Source organism: Acanthaster planci, linkage group LG20, assembly GCF_054643075.1.
Source record: "Acanthaster planci isolate LZ-2023a linkage group LG20, COTS_SCS, whole genome shotgun sequence".
In the NCBI taxonomy this organism is placed as follows: domain Eukaryota; kingdom Metazoa; phylum Echinodermata; class Asteroidea; order Valvatida; family Acanthasteridae; genus Acanthaster; species Acanthaster planci.
Genome location: NC_141796.1, coordinates 1,177,434 through 1,200,006, shown reverse-complemented (window position 1 = coordinate 1,200,006; position 22,573 = coordinate 1,177,434). Strand labels below are relative to the sequence as shown.

Genomic DNA, 22,573 nt, shown 5'->3' with positions numbered 1-22,573 from the left:
CATTGAATTTTGATGAGTGAACACACAAATTTTTAGCCATCGTGTGTTTTCCCCTAGAAGAGCCGGGACGGAATCCGACTTCCTTGCCATTTTCTTCGATATCACCGTAGTAAATTTTCTTCAGGAGTTGAGCATTTAGCTTTAGAGTAACCTTTGCGGTCATTTTGACATCAGTTTTGTGAAATCGAGCATGCTGTTTTTGGTCACCACGCATTCTTTTTCCGAGTCAGGTCTGTATACTTTTGCCCTCCGCGGTACTCGATACTCGCGTGTATTGGCACCAATTAAGAAGCCATGAAATTCAAATGACTTTAACAGCAGAACCATGCGTCTGACTGATTTCAAACTTCACATTTCGCAATGATAAGAAATATCTTTACAAATTACACGTATGCTAACTATAAAAAAAAATCGAAAGTGGTACCGCCGAGTTTTCGTGGGGGGCGGAATCAGCCCCCCCTCCGTGGGCCCATGCGACGGGCCGAAATAACCCAGTTCATTTAGGGTTACTAGTTTGACAGGTTTCTTTTTGCAGGTTTTAGTGCATACTGTTATTTCATTAAAAACATACACGCAGCAGAATTCATGCAGGCTTACGTCGGAAATTTCCGTAAATAATTATTTGGATGATTAAATCCCCCACGCAGCCCGTTATGAAGACGTTATATTAACCCAGCATCCCTCACCGGTCACGGTGGGTCAGCCGGTGGTATTCAGGTGTAATGCAACCTGCTTTCCCCTCGCTTTCTCCATCCAATGGTATCTTGATCCTCCTGTGCCTCACCGGAGCGGTTCTTTGACTTCCTCCCCAAGCCTGCGTCATCCTTACTGCTTTGATTTCATCAAGGACATATTTTTATCTCCAACAAGAAACCACACTGGCCTGGTAGCCACGTGTGTGGCAGCCAGTCCTGATACGGTAATAACCATGAATGCAGCATTGGACATGCAAGGTAATAATTCATCTATAACATTTACTGTGTTGCCGATTCCCTTTTTTACTCACTGCCAGAACACGCACAGAATACGAAGATAGGGAGAAACATTCCCTTGGTATATATTATGAGAATTTCTTAAATTCCGACATCCTTTAATCTGTCAATGTTTACTAAACGATGGCGGGACAAAGCGGATGGGCCTGCTTTGAGACCATCAGGCAGCAGCCATTAACAGACCGATTCAGACCTGCTTCAAGTAGAAAAGATGGTGCCCCAGTCGAAAATGCGGAGAGCACTGCCTTCCCCCAAGCCGGTGCATAAGACATATTATTCGCATGTCTTCGCTACATACTCAGTTGCCTGGGTTTTGTTCGTGTAGCCGTTTAGGTAAACTTTTGTGGGACACTGTGACTATGAATTCCAGTCAAGGCACCAAATCATCCCTTTGAGCCAGTCTAGATGACCCAACCCAAACCCTTTGCGATATTATACTAATAGACGGACCATAAAGAATATACAGTCTGGTCCGATCGACTTGTTCATAGCGTCTGGTCTCTGAATTATTGTACAAAATAGGTCCACCGTTGACGAGTACACTGTGTGTGCGGAATTTACAACAGCATGCGTGTTATGTTTGCGAGAACTGTACGAGGAATGTCACCGTGGGGGACAGCTTGGATCTAGAATGCACTGCGGTGGGTTCGAATCCCGTCAGTCACCTGATATGGGACATCGATCATGGTCAGCAACGTTGGAACGTCTCCAAGACACTCAACCAGACGGAGTACTTGGAGGTTTACGACGACGCCTCTTGGAGTTATGATGTAGTCAGCAAAGCCACCGTTGACATACAACGAGGAGAGGGCTTCTTTGGCGTGACGTGCCGCGTCCTGTATCCAGGAGACGCGACTGTTTTCACTGAGAAGTATCTTGGAGTATTCGTCATGCACCAGGGTAATCTTTCTCATTGTGTTCCTGCCATTGCTGGTCATAGTTGTGAAATGGTGATCGAGGCTTTTTCAGCAAAATGCCAGGCGAAAATTAAGCTAACCGACAGAATAGGTCAAAATATCCACAGTATTAAGTGAGTGGCAAATTAGGTATTTCAAACGTCAGTAGACAATCAAATGTTCACACAATAGGATAAAGCCAGAGCAAGAGTCTATCTAGCCACGTCAATATCACAATGGATAATTAAAATGCCAAGGGGGAAATCAAATATCCACATAAAGAAAATTACTATTATAATGTAACCAACTGACCACTGGTGCATAACTTCACTGAAAGTTACACCAAATACAACATTAGTCATTCAAATATCCCAAGCAAAAGTTTGGTAGCTATACGTTGAAGACTCTAGAAGTTAAGCACAATATGCCGTACCATGATTCCCAACACTGAAGGTTTCGACTGCATATCTGTGTGCAACTTGTGTAAAGCACGAGGGCCTGAGAATGAGAAATAGTTGTGCACCCAGTCGAGGAGTTACTCAACAGCTTAATTGGGACTGGAATGAAGCTTTTATGTACATGCAAATGTACATAGCTAGCCAACGTTGGGCAAATGAGGGAATTCATCTCACGGCTCTCAAAACATCATTAAAGCCTTGTTGTTCTTTTGAACAAAATAGACAATGACAGTGGAGGGAGGGTCGTGGTTTTCGCGTCCAAGCCCATTCGAATCAAAGAATTTCCACTTTTTGTCGTTTCTCCTAAACGTATAGATTTTTTTTCAAATAGACAGTAATTACCTCACCTGAAGACTCCTGTAAAGAAAAGAAATAGGCCTTAGCAACAATTGGTTTACAATATCTACCATGATTTTCTGATGAAAGTATCATCAAAACCCTGGTGGCAACCCTGCAGGGATAAAAGTCCCCACGTATCACCAAATGTGGTCATAGCGTTTTTTTTCCAATGGGCCAATTTGGCAAAGGTTTCATATAATCCCTCACCCCAGGCATACACCACAAGCCTGTAGACTCCCACTGGCCAGACCCAACCACTGCAGAGTAAGAAAGATCAGTATCCCAAAGACGCGCATAGGACCGCAAAAGGACCTGGTATAGTAAAAAAAAATTCACCTCATAGTTCGAAGTTATTTTTGGGCCGCGGCTACAAATGTACTTCCACAGCAGAATAATGAAATGTAGATAGAGAGGGAACCTGAGGGATGCATTGGCTACCATAAAACAGTCGTAGAAGTTTAGGCATGGCCGCCCACTCCCTGAACTGATGTCGTGATACTTTTCTTCAAACATCCACTCATTTGAAATCACTAGGCCTTGCAACATTTGATTTCCCTGGTGGACGTTTGGTATTTTTTCTATGTGGATATTTGACCCACCCAGTGGACATCTGATTTACCTATTTGTATACTGTGATACCTAGTGGAAATCTGAATGACCTATTTGGACTCCACGTCATACTCTTGGCATAATATGATCTGTCAATGTTGATGATAACTGTACAAGTGAGGCCTGTTTGACCTGAAACATTATAACATATACAGCATTACACGTACAATGTACGTGCAGGGCCGACCGATTAATGCGCGCCAAATGTGCTTTTCTCTTATACTACATTTTAAAAAGTCTGTCCAGACGCAGCATCTTAAAAGGAATTAGTTTGCTACTAATCACTTTTCACGCAAACCAGTTCAAAACGAAAACACCCACGTAACAAAATGCTGCCCATGGTGTGAGTCTGTTGCGTATTATCGACGCCGTTGTAAAGTGGCGTTTGCCATGGACTAACGGCGATGGTTGGTCCAATCAGAGGCATGTTTCAATTCATATTTCTTTGTGTCATCCAGGATTTTTGAAATCTATCGGGTTTATTGCGTGGACAATCAAACTGGTCGGATGGCGTCGAATGTCCCCTTCCCATCCAATACAAATTTAGCTCTTTACCAAAACTATGAATTGAATCCATAATGCATTTGGTCACATAACAGGGGCAAAGTAATTCTTGATTTTTCTCTCTTAGGACCCGACCTGCTGAATTTGACAAATTACAATTCAGCATTAACCGAAGGCTGGCCCGTTGTATTTACGTGTACGGCAGTCTGCGTCCGAAAGCCCACGTACAAGTACCATTTCAGATGGTACGTGAACGAAATCCTGCGCAAAAGCGAAGAAGACGCTCGCCCAGAGTTTATCCAAGCAGATTGCTACAACTTCTCAGGGACTTTCACCTTCACGCCTGTTCGGACCGATGCTGGAAAGAGGGTGAAGTGTGTGGCGGCTAGCGAGATTGGTGTGAACATCGAAAATGCAACTGCACCGCTCGCAGTATCATGTAATAATCACCTGTTAAAATAGGTGTTTTACCATCTGTTCTTATAAATTTCACAGGTCTTCGTCTCTCTCCTTTTCGCTTGCAATGTGTAATTTTTAGGGGGTGGTTTTGAGAAATAAAGCATGCTTTATCTTGTTTTGCTTTGATATTCAGCTGTGTGGGGCTCCACCGCCACATATGATTTTTAAACAGTCTGCCTAACAACTCGAATAATAGTAAATTAATTTGTTATGACGATAAGTAATAATATAAAGGCTTAGGCTTAATACTCAACTGGGAAAGAAACCATGCAGTTACAATTCCCGTAGGTAAATGAGCAATTACATCCACTTCCATTCAGATAAACCAGAGGATACTGCAATCTGTGTGACGTCTGGAAGCACGTGCGATGAATGCATGAACTGCACAAGAAATGTCACCGAGGGGGCAAACCTTGAACTACGCTGCACAGCCGTGGGTTCTAATCCAACCAGTCACTTTGCTTGGGAAGTCAACGGCCGCAACCACGAAGGCCTCTCATCAGTGATATATCATGATCACTTTTCGTCGATGCTCCTGGATAACGAAACCCACAGTTGGTACTCGGTGAGCAAACTCTATTTACATGCTCCGTCAGGCGTGAACTCCATTGACGTCGTGTGCCTCGTCCTCTACCCGGATAGCACCACAACATTTAAAGAGGAGTATGTTCGCATCGTCGTCCAAACCCATCAGGGTAATGGTTATTTTAATGTTTCATTTATGCATACGTCATAATCATAATTTATATTAACGTTGTGCACGTCAGTAGTACATTGTCTTGAAGTAAAACGCTCCTTATTGGTTCTGGCGATAAGTATTCACTGGTTTGTCAACTCGCCGTGCAAACATTACAAATTGTTAACGAGGTTCAAGGAATCGATCCCTCGCGAAACTCTGAACTGATAGAACTCATAGTAATAATGTGCAAGTAAAAAGCAGGCCGAAGTGTAAGTGGCGACGAAACTTTTGCACCTCACTTTTTGTTTTTTCCAATATTAAAACTGCAATTTAAAAATGCACCATTTTATCATGTTATACAAGTCGGACTGAAAGGAAGGAGCTCTTGAACCTCCATAATTACGACTGCAACGGTTTCGAAGTACATGTACATTTAACCTTTTCGTTTCAGCGACTATTGAGACGTACCAGTATTTCCCTTGGAAACTTCTGGCCATTTGTGCCGCGTCTGCTGCCGGTTTCGCACTGGTCATCTGTCTCTGCTCTCTGGTGCTGACAACTACGAAGTTGAGGGCGATAAGACATAAGGAAAAACGGAATACTGAGGCCGGAGCCAGACCAGAAATAGATGTGAGTGCACATGCAGTACTGCAGGCTTCGCTTCTTGTAACAAAAACAACTAGTGCCCATAGAGCATTTTGTCTCCGTGAAGTCTCACAATGCTTCACAATCGTTACTCATGATCGCTGGGCCACTAAATTAATTTCTAACAAAACTTGAGATCAACGCAATTTGATAGTGAACAGAGGCAACTAAATGTGGTCAGGTATCTCGGCTACGACAGGCATGCACCATGTGGTACCTGTGGGGAGTCGAGTCAGTGGAACCCACTTGGCAACGTTATATTTTAGTTGAACACCAGAACCCGTACTACGGGACCACTGTGCTTATTAACCCATACCTCTTCGTTTCGGTATTTAATCCTTCCTGAATGTGGTCAGATTTCTGTCCTGGTAACTTTACTGTTATTTTGCAGGAAGTGTCTGTGGGGGATGCCCCTGCTTCTAGTGAAATTGCTGTGCAGGTGCCGGAAACACCGGCACAAGTCGACTGTCCAGATTTCGAGTTCCGAAGGGAGGGAATTCATCTTGAAGAGGTCATCGGCAACGGCTTCTACGGCCAGGTTGTGAAGGCTAAATCCGACGGGATTCTCGAAGGAGAGAGCACCACAGTTGCTGTCAAAATCTTGAAAGGTTTTCACCATTTAAACGAAGCCAATAATAACCGATACGTGATAAACGGACAGCGGGCACATATCCACTCAAGGGCTTTATTTTCAGTATCTGAAGACAGTAACTGTACATTTTTTTTAATGTCATCAACAGCACTTATCTTTTTCAATGTTTATTACATGTGTATTGAAACACTGTTTAATATATATTATAAAGGCAGTAAGTAATCACCCCAACCAGTTTCACTCCAGCAAGTAGAAATTCACAGGAAAAATCTCTTAATCTCTGCTACAGGCCATGCAAGCACCACCGACTTTAAGAATGAGCTGGCCATTTTCAGAGCCCTTGAAAAACACCCATTTGTCGTATCGTTTCTTGGAAGTTGCACAGAAAAAGGTAAGATCTGTGCAAACGTTAATAACATTACCTTTTAGTATTTAAATTAACTAGTAATGTTAACTGGACAACCCCGTCATGTAGTTTGTCCACCTGTACAAACAAATTTCTTTGAAGGGCAATGTTTACATAATTGTTTCGCCTGGTTGTAGAGCCTTTCTACATGATCATGGAATACGTTCCCAATGGTACGCTGGAGGCCTTCATCACACGGAAACGACTGGCATGGACCGAAACACGACTCACTGGATTAATGAAAGAAGCAATGAACCCCCTTCGAATACTGCTGTTCGGTTTCCAAATCGCTAGTGGAATGGAGTACTTGTCCTCTAAACATGTAAGTATCACAGTGGATGATCTCACGACCTGTCCTCTTGAAAACGGGCGATATGATTCACCATACATGAAAGTGAAAATTAAGAGAACAATTTTAGTACAGTGTAATAAACCTTGCAGGCTTGAAAGTAGATCATTTTAAAGAGCTTAACAGGGGTCTGTTCTGACCTGTTCTCGTGTGACCTGCATTCACGGTTACCCCTAATTTGGACTTTGACCCGTGAGGGAGTTTTGATTGTAGAGTCAGGTGCGCAGTGGTTCTTTCCTTGCCTTTCACCCTCGCGGTCCAGGCTCAATCCACTTGGATTGGGTCTCCAGTCTAGCCTGATCCATGAGTTTTACTCGGAATATTCCTCTGCTTGGGGTTTGCCTTGCACCACTAAAACTGTTACTGCTTTTCACTGTCTCCTCTTTACAGGTATCTTCAGGCTTGAGAAACCTTGGTGTCATTATCAGATATAAATAACTCCAGTCATTATTTTTCATCGCCATTTCCTACATTGGCGACCTATTATTGCATGTGCAAGATAGTATAAGTGGGGATGCTCCATATGATTGTTAACTTCTTTACGAAGTATTGAACATACACGTATACACATATTTATATACAGTGTCCATCCATGAAATTTCAGGCTATTCATAGTGAAGGAAAGCAACAGCTGGAAAGGCTTGCGGTAGCACCATGCGAAGGAATATATCTCTCTATGAGTATGTGTGGTTCTGAAAAAAACCCGTACTCAACGTTTCGGACTACGTGCTCAGTCCGTCGTCAGGAAACTGAAGAGATGCTGAAGATGGAGCTGTATATATACGGTGGCTGGATGCAGCGGGATGTGACGAGGGTCCTGCAGGTCAGCGAGGCGTGTCAGTTGGGCATAGGTAGGGGCAGGGTGAGGGCCAAGGGTATAGGAGACCCATAGGCAGGGTGGGGGTGTCCTACGGTATAGAGGACCCATTGGACTGGGAGGTGAGCAGGGGTTGCCAGATGTCACTGATGGAGAAACCGATGTCTTGGGGAACAGAGTTGTGCTTGAGAATTTCCAAAGCTTCTGTGATGCGCCTTGGGTAACAGTTAACGATGCTAGTGATGAGGTGCGCTTGGTCCCAGTGGGTGCGGTGGTCTTCGGAGTGGGAATGCTTGACTATCGCCAACTTCTCGTAGTCTCCCTTCCTGCCATGGACTTGGTGTTCTTTGACTCTGGTAGGGAGGTCCCTACCAGTCTCGCCAATATACACTTTGCCGCATTGGCAAGGGATCTTGTACACCCCTAGTTGGTGGTGCGGATCTTGTCGGTCCTTGTGGGCTGTCGTCATGCTGCGGATCTTGAGAGGGGCTGTGTGGGACACCTTGATGCCGTGCTTGTTCAGGATACGCTGGATGTTGTGGGAAGTACAACCAAGGTAGGGGAGGGTAACGGAACTAGGGGCCTTATCTAAATGGCTTTGGGTATAAGTGACCCTTCGGTCTTGGGTTTTGAGTCTTGATCTGCTGGAGCACGTAGCCGTTGCGTTGAAGTTCCGTGGGAATGTGGTGCAGTTCATCGGTGAGGTGTGTCTTGTCGCAGATGTTGTGAGCTATGCGAACAAGGGCTCGGTTGACAGACAACTTGATTTCGGGGTGATGGAAGGAGGAGCTGTGGAGGTATCTGTCGGTGTGGGTGGGTTTGCAGTACACCTTGTGGGAGAGGCGGCCATCTTGACTTCCGGACACCTCAACATCAACAAAGGAAATGGTGCCATTTCTTTCTTGTTCCATGGGAACTTGATGCTGCTGTGAAGCAGGTTTATGTGATCCAAGAAGTGCCAGAGGTTGACAAATTCTTTGAACAGTTGGCTGGAACCTCCATGGGATCGCCTATATCCCCGATTCTAGCTAACATATTCATGGAAGAATTCGAGCAAACTGCCATCGCCACCGCAGACCATCGTCCCAAAATCTGGCTCTGGTATGTTGACGGCACTTTTGTCATCGGGCACGGGCAAAACAACCTCCTGTCCGATCCACACCACGAACAGCTGGTTTCCGCCCATTTTTACGTGCGACAAGCGCAGCTCTAGTGTTGGTTACAAGTACCAACTGAAACGCTAACGCATCGCTGTGCGTGCGTTGTGTATAATAGCTCCATGGTAACACACACGACGATTGGGACGCCAGCTTTCGCATAACAAAATGACCTAATTTAGTCAGTCCCAAGACCCTCGTATTAACAAGAGTGGACTTTAAACAATAACGATGAATGCTTAAGGTAATTTTAGTTTCTCCTTGTTTATTCACAGTTGGTCCATCGTGACCTTGCTACAAGAAATGTACTTCTTGATGAAGGCCTAACCTGCAAGTTGTGCGACTTTGGCCTGGCTCGTGATGTCAAAGGAATAGGACAGTACACACAGAAATCTGGGGTATTAGAATTGTTTCTTCTGGAGCGAAGTTTAACTTCAATTTCCACAGCGTTATCTGATAATTTACTAATCCAAGCGTTTGTGGCAGTCATTTGTCAAAATGGATTCTTTGGGGATATAATTGATCGAGATTATATATCTTGAATTCAAAATTGGAGAAACTTTATGGAAAGGATAGGTTTGATAAAGTGAGATGTGTTGCTAGCAGGTCTCAACTCAACTGTTGTTTGTTGTTTTCCAGAATGCGATTCCTTTTCGATGGCTGGCCCTGGAGTGTATTCGTGATAGCATCTACACAACCAAGAGTGACGTTTGGTCATTCGGTGTTCTCATGTGGGAGCTTATGACGCTTGGTATGTAAAATTACACAAAGGCAGGCAACTCGATTGATCGACCACACTAACCAGCAAGCCAACGACCTATCCAACGATCAACTATCCAAATACATGTTTTCCCTCCAGACCCCCTCCTCAAAAGCCCCATCCTAACCACCTTGTAGCTGCTGCTGATTTCATGAGGTATTGCTAACCTGGTTGATGCCTCCACTGTCTCTTCTGTGAACTGCTCAATCTACAAGCTGTTGACAGAGTATCTCTTTTTCTTATAATTCATTTATCACTTAGGCGCGCAGCCCTACACAGACATGTCCTTCGAGGCCATGGTTGTCTATCTGCTCGGTGGTTTTCGGCTTCCGAGACCTGCTCACTGTGGGGAAGAAATGTAAGGAGTGACTCCCCATTTAGTTGTTAACACAGAAGTGACCAGATTGTCGTCCATGATGAAAACGGGTTCGATTAAAGAGAGGGAGATGTTTACTCCAAAGCCTTTTTTCTCTTCTCCAGATATGTCCTGATGTCGGAGTGTTGGACAACCGAACCCGAATTCAGACCAAGCTTCACTGACCTACGGCAAAGACTGGATTGCCTGTTAAAACTTGACTCGGTGAGCCTGAAATTAGCCAAATATTAGATAGCCTCCTTGGATAACCTGCTTAGATAACCTGTTTAAGTTCTATGCAATACTGGTACATAGGAGCCGGAAAGTTGGTGGGTGAAGGACTGCAGCAACAGTTGTGAGATTTAAAACTTAGAAGTACAGAATCGGGAATGCCCAAAGTCTGGCATATAATTTGTACTACATATATAAATATGTGAATTTAAATTGCATTTGTATTGTTATTCCATTTTTAATAGTCGCACATTTTTGGCATACACAGAGACTGAAGTCATTTTATCTATGAACACATGCAGTTGACCCGTCTCTCCCTCTTTCCAACCCAAATAACTTTTAGACTGCATACTCGTCAGCATTATTTTTACAAGTATGCTCATCGTGTCCCTTTCATGCAGAAATTGATGGATATGTCCCAATTTACGTCTGATGTTTACCTCTACCAAAACCCGTTGGTGCAAACCTACTTGCTGGGAGAAGCCTAGAGTCTCGTTGGGCGAATCATGGACGAATTTGCTCATCGTGGTCGCCGAGACCTTTTTGCTATTCTGATCATGTCGGCAAGGGGTATTTTTATCACATTTGAAAAAACAACTCGCTGTGTACAGGATGATTGGATTATCGGATAATGAGGTCCGATGTACTGGCAGGAACACCCATTACAGATCTTTGATCTGTTCACAAAAAAAATGACAAGTGTTTGCTGGGCGGACTGCGAAAACTTTAACCATGGAAATTTCCTTCTCTTCAGTGCCTTGAAGTGTCATTTTCTTCAAGTATTGCGGTATTTACTACGTAGGCCTACTGACGTGATATTTTGTAACACTGGTATTTCTGCTAGTTTGCCAACTGTGGCTAGCAAAAACGTTACTTGTGATGCAACCAAAAAATCCACACTAATTAAAACCAAGCAAAAACAAAGCAGAACAAAACTAAAACCTTGGTCCTTGCTAGCTTTGCTTGCATCGCTTAAGCAGATATGATACAGAAAGTTAAACAGGGCTTAGTTTTTTCAGAAATCAAAGAAACTCTTGATGGAGAAACATACTGTTTTGATTCTGTTTTTACAATTTGGAGTTTTCGAATGAAGGGTATTCACCATTTAAGAGTGGCTGCGAAAAAAGGAAAGGTTTAATACTTCAACGAGAATTCAAGGTTGTTTATGCGTAATGTTGAAACAGAAAGTTAAACTAACGTGCATGGGAACACGCATGAAATAAATGATATTGTAAATAACTACATGCATCATAAGGAGGTTTAAGAACACGCTGTGGTAACCACAGTAGAAATTGTAACAGATGACCCATTAACAATTGTTTTAGGTTGAAAAGTAAATTTATTTTTGAAAAACTCGTATCTTTGATCCAGGGACTTTATTGTAGTTAAAGTAAACCATCTGAATGGTTTCATATAAATGTACTTTTTTTGTAGATACCAACTTGTTTTGTGTGCCTTTTACTTCCTATAACCGACCAGGCTACATGCGTAAGAAAAGCAAAGTAATTTTGTGTCTCCCGTTTATGTAAGACACGGTGACCAATTACGAATTGATGACTAATGTGAAAAAAACACACAAATAAGTCGCTCGGTAGGGTAAGGGAAACGTGACGTCTTTTCCGCAGTGAACAGCAACTGATAAGCGAAAGAATAACAGGGTGAAGTTGAACTATTCTTTTGTCGAGGATGTCGCCTGGTAAATGTAAGCACTGTCAGAAGAAGTGTGCGCATACAGTGCATGTCCTCCTCTTGAAATCTGAACTGTCAATTATAAAAGAAAGTGAGTGAGGAAAATTGAGAAATGACTAAAGTCAAATGAAGAGGACAAGGAATACCTCCGTGTAGAATTCTCTAATCAAGTATTAAGGCAATTCCACAGTAACAGCATGACACATTTTGACTCGCAAAACGTGGTCTTGAGTGAATCATTTTACATGCACTTGTAAGCCTTAAGTAGTAATTCACAATACGGGTGTTTCACAATAGTGCGCCACCAAGGCTCCATTTTGGGGCAGCCACACAGATTTTCCTCGATGCATGGCTTACTAAAACATGACTTTTCCTCTTTTTAACAAACACCAGGTGTGTTCGTTAAAACTGCTACTTAACTGTATTAACAGGTGGCACTGTACAAGTTAATAAAATAAGCAAGGCGTTCGACGTCAAGATTATACGGCTTCATGTGTTTTCTCCAAGCGTAGCTGCGAGAAGTTGTTGTATTTCAGGATTCGCTTTGGTCTGGGCCATCCCTTGCCTCACGACCGACCGGTGTTTGTGGCCGCAGGCGTCCCTCAGCAACTTCGCGACCTGCGACTGGGATGCACCGCCCTGCACCGAGGAACAGAGGACAAGGGAATAAGCAGGTCAGATTCTGTCATCGAAACTTTAGCCCTAAAGCGCCCTACGAAACCCTGTTAAACCTCATAACACCTCAACGTAGACCTTGAGTAGCATGAAGCTCCAATGAATTCTGTCCTACGTAATCAGAGAGCACAAGCATCTCTCAGCCGGCGCATGTCGTAAAAGCTAAATGTTCAGGAGGAAGATCTTCCCGGAATATGAAGTCTAATGATGGAAGAATGCATACTTAAAGAGTCACAGGAAGTTTTGCCCTGAGGTGCCCTACAAAACTAACTACAAAACTGCCCTACAGTATTAAGCTCTTCAAACCTTGAGGTAAACCTTGAGCTACCTTGAATTACATCTTTGACTAATTTGGCATTCTTCCTAAAAAACGGCAGGTCCGAAGCAAGTGTATGTATGACTGCTGGCAAAGGTCACATACATGTACGTTGATGCAGCAGCTTATTGACATATGCTCACTTTCTCCTTACACTTCTTTGCATTTTCATCAAAAATCTTGTAAATCTTGACAATTACATCTCGAGAGATTCACGTCCACCATTCATTGTTAAAAAAAAACCCTCGTTCTGTAGAACCCTGAGACAGAAAAAAGATGAGGGCACTTTATGATGAGTGAAAAAATGACCAATTTCAATTACCTCACTCCTGGCCAGTTTACACAACCTTGGTCTACAGCTGTGGGAACAGCACAACCACTGAAGAGCAGTTCCATGTATTTTGAGGATTCAAAATGCCGAGGAAACCCAAAATGTTGTAGGGACATAACTAAGTCCTTGTTATCCTGTCAAAAATTTCCTGACAAAGGAATGTCCCCGAAATGCAGAGCTATCTGACCTACCTACACACGTTGAGTGGCTTGCAACTGCATCAAATTATAGCTCAAATTCTACATGAATGTCAGCTCAGAGATCGAAAGCAATCAAAACTCACCCCTGACTCCCGCAACAGGAACACAAAGAAGGACAAGAGATTGTCAGACAGCTCCTTCCGCTCAATGTCATGACTCTCATCCACTGTGTCGTGATCCCCACTCGAGTTGTCACTGGCGTCAGCATGTCCCTCGACCAGTGCCTCGTTGGATTTGGAGCTCTGCCTTACCGGCGATGTGGCAGTAGCTTCAGTGTCTACGAGTTGCTCCGAATTTGCCTTGGACGGCTGAACACCTGTTGTTGTGTCCGACTCACCCTTTTTGTCCCTATCTGGCTCTCTCTCTGGGATCGTTTGCGCTCCATTACTAGAGTCACCAGTTGTTGAGGATGTCAACTGTTTGTCGCGAGTTTCTTGATCATTTGACTCTGACATGCTTATGCCTGGCAAATCCTGTTTTGGGTCGGCAAGAGCATTTTCTTTAGTTGCTGCCTTCTGTGAGTAGAGGGAGGCAAATATTTCAACAGCACCTTTCAAAAGCTTGGGATCTGTGAACAATGAAAAGGAAACCAACTGATATCCACAAAAACGTAAAATGCATACGTGTACAGCACAGTTTGTTAAGGACATCAGAACATCACAACATGGTAAAAATAAGTAATTACTGTACGGCATGTTAGACAAACCAATGCGTTGATGCTGGGATCAGCAGCCATGTTTTCTCAGGGGTGCGAGTGGCAGCATACACAATATGCTGAAAACATCTATCACAAACCTGCAATTTAAATGTTCCCATAATTTTGCACAGAACAGGTGTAAAAAAAGCTGAAATTCAGAATAAATGACTAACAAAAAAAGCTGAAATCAACTGAAAAGCTGAATTCTCACACCCCTGTTTTCTGGAATCTGTTTAATTTTGAACAAGAACATTGTTTCTTACACTTGTTCAGGGTGTCCACGATGTCATTTAGGCCTTCCATATTTGCCATGACAACCTCAACAATGTAGATGGTGGAGGCCAGACTACCCTCGCTGCCCTCTACGGTCACCACTTCATCCTCGCAGAAGCTCCACAGGAAGTCCGTCAACAGGGGCAGGACAGTGTCACTGGCTGATACTGAAGTTGTAATAATTGGCTTTAAGGATGATGGTGGAATGCTAAGTGGTGGCAATGGCTGTGATGACAGCGGTTGTGATGAATGGGGAGATAATGATCAGGATGATTGTGGTGGTGATAACGATCATGATAATAGTGGCTGGAATGATAACGATTGTGATGGTGATTGTGGTTGCACTGACTATGGTGATAATGGTCATAATACAGTGGTTGTCATGACGATTGTGTTTTGTTTCGCAAAGATGGTGATAAAACAAGAGATTGTGAAGATTGCGATCATAATGACGATTATTATAGTGCTCATGACACCAACAATAATCAGGTACAGTGATTATGGTGGTGAAAATGGAAACATTAAACCCCTTTTCAACATGAAGAGATCCCATTTGTCTTCATACCACACTTACCAAGATTGGTCATACCATCATCATCGGCAACAATGATTTCTAAACAGCTCAGAAGCAAGGAGATGGTTCGTGATTGGCCAGCTGTTGATTTCCCATCAGACCTTGTGTCAGGGATCAAAGGGGAGACAGGGACGTCAACTCATTAGTACAATACCCAAGATACAGGTCTCAAAAATTTGATTAGATTCCAGTCTTGAGGGTTTGATTTGGGTCTAAGGTCATCCGTTTTACATGTAGTTCACTACCCCCTTCATCTTGCCAACGATGACTAGAGTTTGCTGTACAAAATTTTAAGATGGGATGTTCTTCGGACTCAGACACAAATTAATGGCATTTACAGAAACACTTTGAAAGACAGTCTTACAGTTGTTTAATCAATTAAGGAAGCACCAAACTGCAGAATTATTATTACACCATTCTTGGGGGGAGCTATGTCTTCACTAGAGTCAAAACGTCAACTTTTGGGACAAACTTAGTTTTTGACGTTCTGGGAATGCTGACTAAATTTTGTCAACTCCAGGACAGAAGTGTGATGTCATTTTGAACCAGGCGGTGTAGTGCTAACAAGTGGAGCACGCGTGTATGTTGGTTCACACGCTGGTCTCGTACAAATGCATTTTTGCAGACATAGTTGTGCATGTGACGTGTTCACTTCGGTAGTCTGTACTGTTCAGACTGACTCCAGTGAAACTTTGATCTCTCTGATGCATTGGGATCAGAAAACAGAAATGCGTCCAAAAATTTACTTGACTTGCTTCAGGGCCTCGATGATGCTGACAATCTGCTCACTGTCTGTCCAATCCTGCACCAGCGTCTCATCCAGTGAGAACAGTGTCCTTATGATGAAGCCCACGTTGTACAGGAGCTCGACTGAAAGATATGAGAATGACATCTGCCCATAGGATCGATCAAAAGGCGTCAAAGTACTACGTGACTACGTGGTTTCCCATTGATTGGCCATCATTACAGAAAGAAATCATTCGGTTGTGCAACTGCATGTCGTACATTGTAAACCAGAGAGCGAGGATTACTTTTATGTGAAATCATTGCGAATTCTTCATTAAATGACATAATCCTCACCACTTGTGCTGAGAATAGTTTTCATTTATCCAGTACTGGGTGCTGGCTCTACATTTTTCTCATACTTTGCAGAATTCATGGAGCATTTGAAGGCTTACCTATTTATACGACATGAAAGCACGGTTCAGTGGTCTTTGCCTACAAGGATGGCAGATGTATATCAGTTCACGGCTGATTATCGAAACCAGCGATCGGGGGAAGATCCGGCACTTCAAGAATCCAGTGCAATATTTGACAATTCTAGACTCACTGTTAGTGGAGCTTTGTAAGACGAAGGACAGCTTGGAGCAAAACTCTTCTGTGATTTCTTGCAGCCACAATCCCACAGTGTCCTCCAGCTTGCAGGACAAACAGGTCAGGAGAAGCCTGGTGGTCTGAATGAGGGTCTGGGTGTCACTGCTTCCAAGAAATTCCAGCGTCAAGGACCTGACGAGAAAAAGAACCAAAACTGTGTCGAGTGTAGTGCTGCAGTCATAACCATAACAAGACCACTACGAGACCTCTTGTCTGAATTCTAGTCACGAGCTGTTCAAATGAACAGCAACAAAAGCATTCCTTTCTCATTGTTCATCCTGTCACGCGTGAAGGTCCTTGTATAAACTGACTAGTCACACCACGTTCAAGTTCTAAGCCAGAATGAGAAGCCATTATCCACCTTTAGCAGAAGCACCCCCTCATCTTTGAAAAGAGCCATGTTGGTCAGGAGTGTTCATTTTGTTGGCAGTGACCTACCAGTAACACGTGCATTCATGGTCATATAAACCAGAAAAGGAGCCTCTGTTGCTCGGAAAATTACACCCTCTCTTGCTCCAGCCCAGGGCACAGTGCAGAGATAACCTGGTATTCAGCAGTTGGTTGCAAACATTACAATTAAATTCCCTCTTTGACCAACACTCTGTTAGCTGCCGACCCCCCCCCAGACTCACGACTCCACGGCACTGCCATTGGCCTAGGGCAAGACAAGAAGACATATGTACCTGATCTTGTCACTACGGCTGATGTAACCCGCAATGTCCCGGCTGCAAGCCATGTTGGCCAGAATACCCATGCAAATCTCCTGCATGATAAAACAACACTGGCAGTTTGATATCACTGTAGTCATCAAATGTCCTTGTTATCAGAGTCAATAAACAAGCAACATTTCAACAAAGTCCTGGTTATAACGAAGTAATTTGTCTGGTCCTTTTAACTTTGTTACAAGGAGATCATTCGTTTACATGTGTTCTTTTGATTAATCAAAGGTTATCAGGTAAAATAACAGCTTGCTTTCAGATGGTGAAGGAAAATGGTCAAAAACTTTTCAATCCCAACATCTCGAAAAATCTCGAGCAAGACGTCTGGGATAGCACAGAGAATGGTCGCACTTGAGATATGCAATTGAATGACGTGCACTGAAAATAAGCCTTTTGTGAGTTACATTTGAATAAAATCTGGTATACTGTGTTATCTCATTGCACATATACATAACAATTTGAATTCCCTAGACTAAAGACACTGTTGCTACACACGTTTGCCTCGAGATTGGGGGCAAGCTTTTGCACAGTGACCACCATCTTGGGAATGGACTGGTTCCTTTGTGCCCTTCTCATCCATTGTAAACAGTGTTTGGTGCAAGACATTTCTTGAGTAACTACAGGTAAGCAAAAGCTTGCCCTAAATCACGAGGTATAGCAACAGTGTCTTTAGTATGAGAATTCAATTATTATGTTCACATGAATTAAAAGAACTCAGTGTATCAGAATTTATTCAAATGTAACCAGCAAAAGGCTTTTTACTGATTAGATTTTACATGCAATTAGTTTACGGAAAAAAATGGCTGCTCAATAAATTGAAAATGTAATCCAAGCAGGAACGGTTAATCAATCAAAACAATAATAGCAGGCTTAATGCTGCTGCATACAGCAGGGTTACCATACAGTGTAAAAACAATTTGGGCGTCATGCTTACAGTGGCCCGAGGTGCTGTGGTCTGCTCAATAACACTCGTCAAGATGTCCAATGACTTCCACTCGTGGAGAAATTTTGCAACATCCTGATTGGCTGTCATGTCCCACAACTTGCACAAGTCAGTCTCCAGGCCCTCGTCAATATCTATCCCATGAGCCTTTGCTGCATCCAGCTCCTGTGGTGACTTTCCCTCAGGTTCCTTTTCTACTTCCTGGGCAAAGTACAAGTATAGGTCAAATTCCTGACCAACTCCACCAATTCCATGCATTCCAATTTTCTAACATTAAGCTCAACGAGTCTTTCATACCAAACACTGAATTACTTATTTCTATTTACAAATGTACTTAATATTTCTGTTGAACCAGGGTAGCTGTATTCGCCCGGAGCTGACGTGCACCCCCAATTGGTGAAAGAAAGACAGATAGTTAAAACCAGATTCTTGTACGCATTTTGCGTGTACGCAAAGACCAAACATTCCGGAGTAACTTTGTTGCGCGAACTCAACATGCTCCATGTTAAACGCGCATATACTTGCGCGAGTATTTGGGGAGTTGGTAAAAGGACCGTCAAGTTCATTTACAAACACGCCTTCTTTTGTTCTGCTCGCAGGGGACTTGAGGTTTAGCTAACTGTTTTATAAGGTCCAATAGAGTTATGTGAGGTATCTTACATGAAGGTTAAAACCTCAAGTCGCACCAACAACTGCCCTTAGCAATGAAAAAATGTTCGTTCCAAAGATGGGAGGAAATTTCAGGAAAAAACTAGGAATAAAGCAGTGACTGAGAACAAAATCCATGTAAGCCTTGGTGGGAATTGAACCTGGGCCACAGAGGTGGCAGCAGGGGAAAGTATGGATTCGCCCAAACTAAGCAGTTGTTTTTTTTAGGACAATGACTTTTCAACATTCTAGATTCATATAGAAAAGAATACCATGTATGGATGCCAATAATTTCCTGTGCGGCTACATGTCCAGTCAAAAGCAGTAAAAGGTCCTAAAAAGTCAATCTTACCAGTGAAAATTCTTTGGAATTCTCTTAGAAAACACTTGGCATTTTAAGACCAGTCTTAGAGGGTATCAGCACAGGGTGTCATGCAGCATCATGGAATTCTTTCTTCCAGATATTTTTTCCTTTCCCTGTTGATTTCTGATTACATGTTCACACACTAACAAACTACATACGGGTAACTTAGAAATCTTTTTTAAAACTTAACTTCAGCACCGACTGACCAACTTTGGATATTACCTGGTGACCCAGACATTTCCTTACCTTTAGAAGTTTCATGAGAGTTGCAAAAACCCATCGCTTGCTGAAGACTGTGTCCCCTATGGTGTCCGCATGCAGGATCGCAGGGTCGATGTTCAGCTCATCTCCCAAAGGTGGTGACGGGTTACGATCTTGTGAGTAAGCAGACATGTAGTGGCTACAGTTAGACAGCCGTTATGTGGCTTTCAAGTTAACTCTTATGTACATGTACCTATCGTATGTAGGGCTACACGTAATGTTGCGAGACAAAGAAATGACTACATAAAACAAGAATAAATAATAAACTTTTTCCTCATTTAATAATAGGATACGCACACTGGACTAATTACACTGATTACAATCAAATGATAGAACATGTTATTACACAAATGCTTCCACGGTGAAATCTCAACAGGTCAACTTTGAATGACCAAAAATTGAACCCCCTGTGCAGGACGCGTACCCCCCCCCCGTTTAATAATGTGGTATAACCCAGACTAACCCAGAATTTAAAAAAACACCTAAATGTACAGTCGAGTGTGTATTTGCCTGCAACTGAGGACCCCCTATTGTTCCTCTTTTGTTTGTACTTTAACTTTTTTAGAAGACCACCTGTATGTTTTGTACACAGTTGTCAATCGGGGGCCCTCAGTCAATTGGGGACCTTATTGTCCTCTATTGTTCAGGGTCCCCAATTGAATGCTGAAACAAACTCATGTACACAGGATTAAATACATGCACTTTGGGAGTTGACTAGTAAGATAGTGGTTAGGCACATTATTCAAGAAGGCGGTCAAGCTGAACATGATGCTGTCATGAGTCTCGTGATTATTGTTGTCCCGCAAACGAGGACATCAACAATCAAACAATGATTGGTGAAAAGCGTTGGTTTGTGATTGCGTGACCGCGACAAAATTTTCTTCTGGAAGTGTGATAATTTAGGATGGGGAAAGGTGTATCAAATTGTCTGTACAAATATTTAACAACAAAGGAGACAGATAGAAAATGAAATCTATTCATTACGAATGGCAAACACAGCCTGGGGTACCGCTCCTAATACTCCATGTTTTCCTTCTTTTGGATGTGGATAATACGTCTACAAGGAAGACCAAGACAGCATCGAGTAAACTTTCTCTCATTCCAGGGAGTCCTGTTCAGAGACAGAGTTTGGGCACCAGACCGGGGCTGCGTAATACTCAATAAACTGGTCTGACTAAGGTAGAATACAGCTTAACTATCACAGCAGGTTCCATACATTTAACAATTCTTCTTTAAAACAAAACCAAGCAACCTACATGTATTTGCCTTACAAACAACCGTGTGAGGTTGAGTTTTCCAGGAGAGATTGTGTGAGATACCAAAACCTACATATCAATCTGAGACAAATCATTTTGAAGAATAACTTAATCGTTTTCATTGTAGATGATCCCATAAAGCAGTGTCATCAGCATGATATTGTTTCAATCATTGTCAATGCAGATCGAACCACGGATTGAAGGCAGGTCAAATTAAAAAGGTCAGACAGAATTTCCTTTCAACTTTGTTTTGCCATGTCAGAAGGTGTTTCTGTAAAGAAAAATAGCTCTATTGAAGACTTTCCATGGCCTTTAATTTTTATTTGTGGGTGTTGTCCTAAATCTTTAAGCAGATCGATTCTCGAGGTCAGGATGACGTCACTGATTCTTCTGTTCTTCTGATTCATCAGTTAATGGCTATTCCAACTTTTACACTCAAAACTTAACCCTCCTATGCTGAAGTCACTCTTTGGGTCATTTGGTGAACATCTCAAAGAAGCACAGCTGCCTTGTGTTGTGCACTGCACCAACTGTCCCTCACAGGAATATCAGATTACACTTTTGTGCTGCCCCACAACCGTGCTTCACTTTTTCATGTGCATAATTGTGCAGTAAACCAAATGCAGTGATGAGGACTGCACAAAAGACCCTGGGTCATTTTGTGCTGGCAACCAACTGTGTACACACTGAACCTGTGCATGTTTGAGTTCCATATAGAAAATACATGCTCACCAGTGACTGTGGGCATTTGTGCACATTTGTGCTGTAAAACCAAAGGAGGGTTAATGGAGCAAAAAATAATGTACACTGTACTTCTGAATTATTGACTCAAACTCTTAACCTTTATCAAATGTGCCTGAAATGTCACTATTTACATGTAGGGCCTATGCACTATGAACATTTCCAACACTCTTGACTATATACTGAAAAGGTTTTAGGCCTAGTTATTTCTATCACAATACGGCCAAAAGGAGGAAAACATGCAATATCTCTGTACAAAGTGAATGGAGAATTGCCCGTTTGCCCAGACGTGAGTGTAATAAATGGAACACTTTAACACACGCTCCGATCCGACCTCAAGAACATTAAACATGTTAAACGAACTGGCCGAAAACTAGGCACACGTGTAAATCAAAATGGGTTTACGACCACGACGACTGGGTATTATCTTAGATTTCATATTTTTAATGATGATTTCGAGGACACATCCGCACACACTGATAAGCATCTGACCACTGAGACTTTTTTTTAAAAGAAATTACCTTGCAAGGACATTTTAATGAAGTGGTTTCCTTGAAATTTACTTAAAAACCTGGCGCGACATGCTCTGTCCACCTTCGTTTCTTGCAAATAAACTAGCGCCGCCAAGTGACTTCGTTTGTCCAAGTTGGCTGGGGCCACCTAGCTAGCTGCACGCGCACGCGCGCCGCGCTCTTCAGCCGTGTCCAAAACAGGGTTCTAGAAGAGCTCCGGCTATAGATCTATTGTCTGCACGTTTCCACGGATTTCCATTAGCTCTGGACAAACACGTAACTGGCAGATGCAACTCTAGTAGGACTTTGTCAAAATTGTCGTGATTGCCAAACGCCCCACGCGTGGAATCTGGTAAATCCATTCACCCTTTTGGCCGAAGGGGCATATTACGCATGCATACCATTTGTCAATACGAGCCGACTCTACAGTGATGGATTAATAACTCTGGTTGTGGAACTGCACAAAGCTTACATTTGCCACTAGGGGAACATTTCAGCCTAATTTTCGGTTGAGGAGTCGATTAATTAAGTTGCAACTAAATTATTTTGTAATCGATTCTCTGGTGTAGTATGAAAAGTGCCTCCTCACTCCTCCTTTGAAAAAGAATTGCTTGGCCCCAACACTGAAACGGTGCATAATGTAGATGTTTGCCACGATCGATCACCTCATTCAATGGTTTGGAGGAACTTCCAAACCTGAAAATGGTCCGAGAAAGTAGAGGGATGCCATTAAAAGAAATGGCTGCTTGCAG

General features: G+C 42.8%; 2 protein-coding genes across 3 annotated transcripts; one reads left to right on the top strand and one right to left on the bottom strand.

Annotated features, from left to right (window-relative positions):
* Positions 1 to 518: 518 nt before the first annotated feature.
* Positions 519 to 12,419, top strand: LOC110975574 (fibroblast growth factor receptor-like). Its single transcript, XM_087130716.1, has 13 exons — positions 519 to 953; positions 1,515 to 1,892; positions 3,926 to 4,237; positions 4,578 to 4,952; positions 5,388 to 5,566; positions 5,973 to 6,189; positions 6,463 to 6,564; positions 6,717 to 6,901; positions 9,178 to 9,300; positions 9,542 to 9,653; positions 9,924 to 10,020; positions 10,143 to 10,242; positions 10,650 to 12,419. Exons 1-13 carry the CDS (start codon positions 929 to 931, stop codon positions 10,734 to 10,736), a joined length of 2,292 nt encoding a protein of 763 aa, XP_086986842.1. The 5' UTR covers positions 519 to 928; the 3' UTR covers positions 10,737 to 12,419.
* On the bottom strand, positions 11,361 to 21,963 carry saal1 (serum amyloid A like 1). 2 transcript variants are annotated; one of them, XR_002597703.2, is made up of 11 exons: positions 21,831 to 21,963; positions 19,298 to 19,425; positions 18,031 to 18,240; positions 17,061 to 17,140; positions 16,334 to 16,509; positions 15,750 to 15,873; positions 15,004 to 15,104; positions 14,420 to 14,596; positions 13,543 to 14,027; positions 12,358 to 12,576; positions 11,361 to 12,009 (listed from the first exon to the last, which is right to left on the bottom strand). XR_002597703.2 is itself a non-coding variant. In XM_022227998.2 (10 exons), the coding sequence occupies exons 1-10, from the start codon at positions 21,841 to 21,843 to the stop codon at positions 12,427 to 12,429; spliced, it is 1,644 nt and encodes a 547-aa protein (XP_022083690.2). In that variant the 5' UTR covers positions 21,844 to 21,963; the 3' UTR covers positions 11,361 to 12,426. The 2 variants fall into 2 exon arrangements, 1 of the variants encoding a protein (XP_022083690.2); XM_022227998.2 differs by having other exon boundaries at positions 11,361 to 12,576.
* Between the last annotated feature and the right edge of the window lie 610 nt (positions 21,964 to 22,573).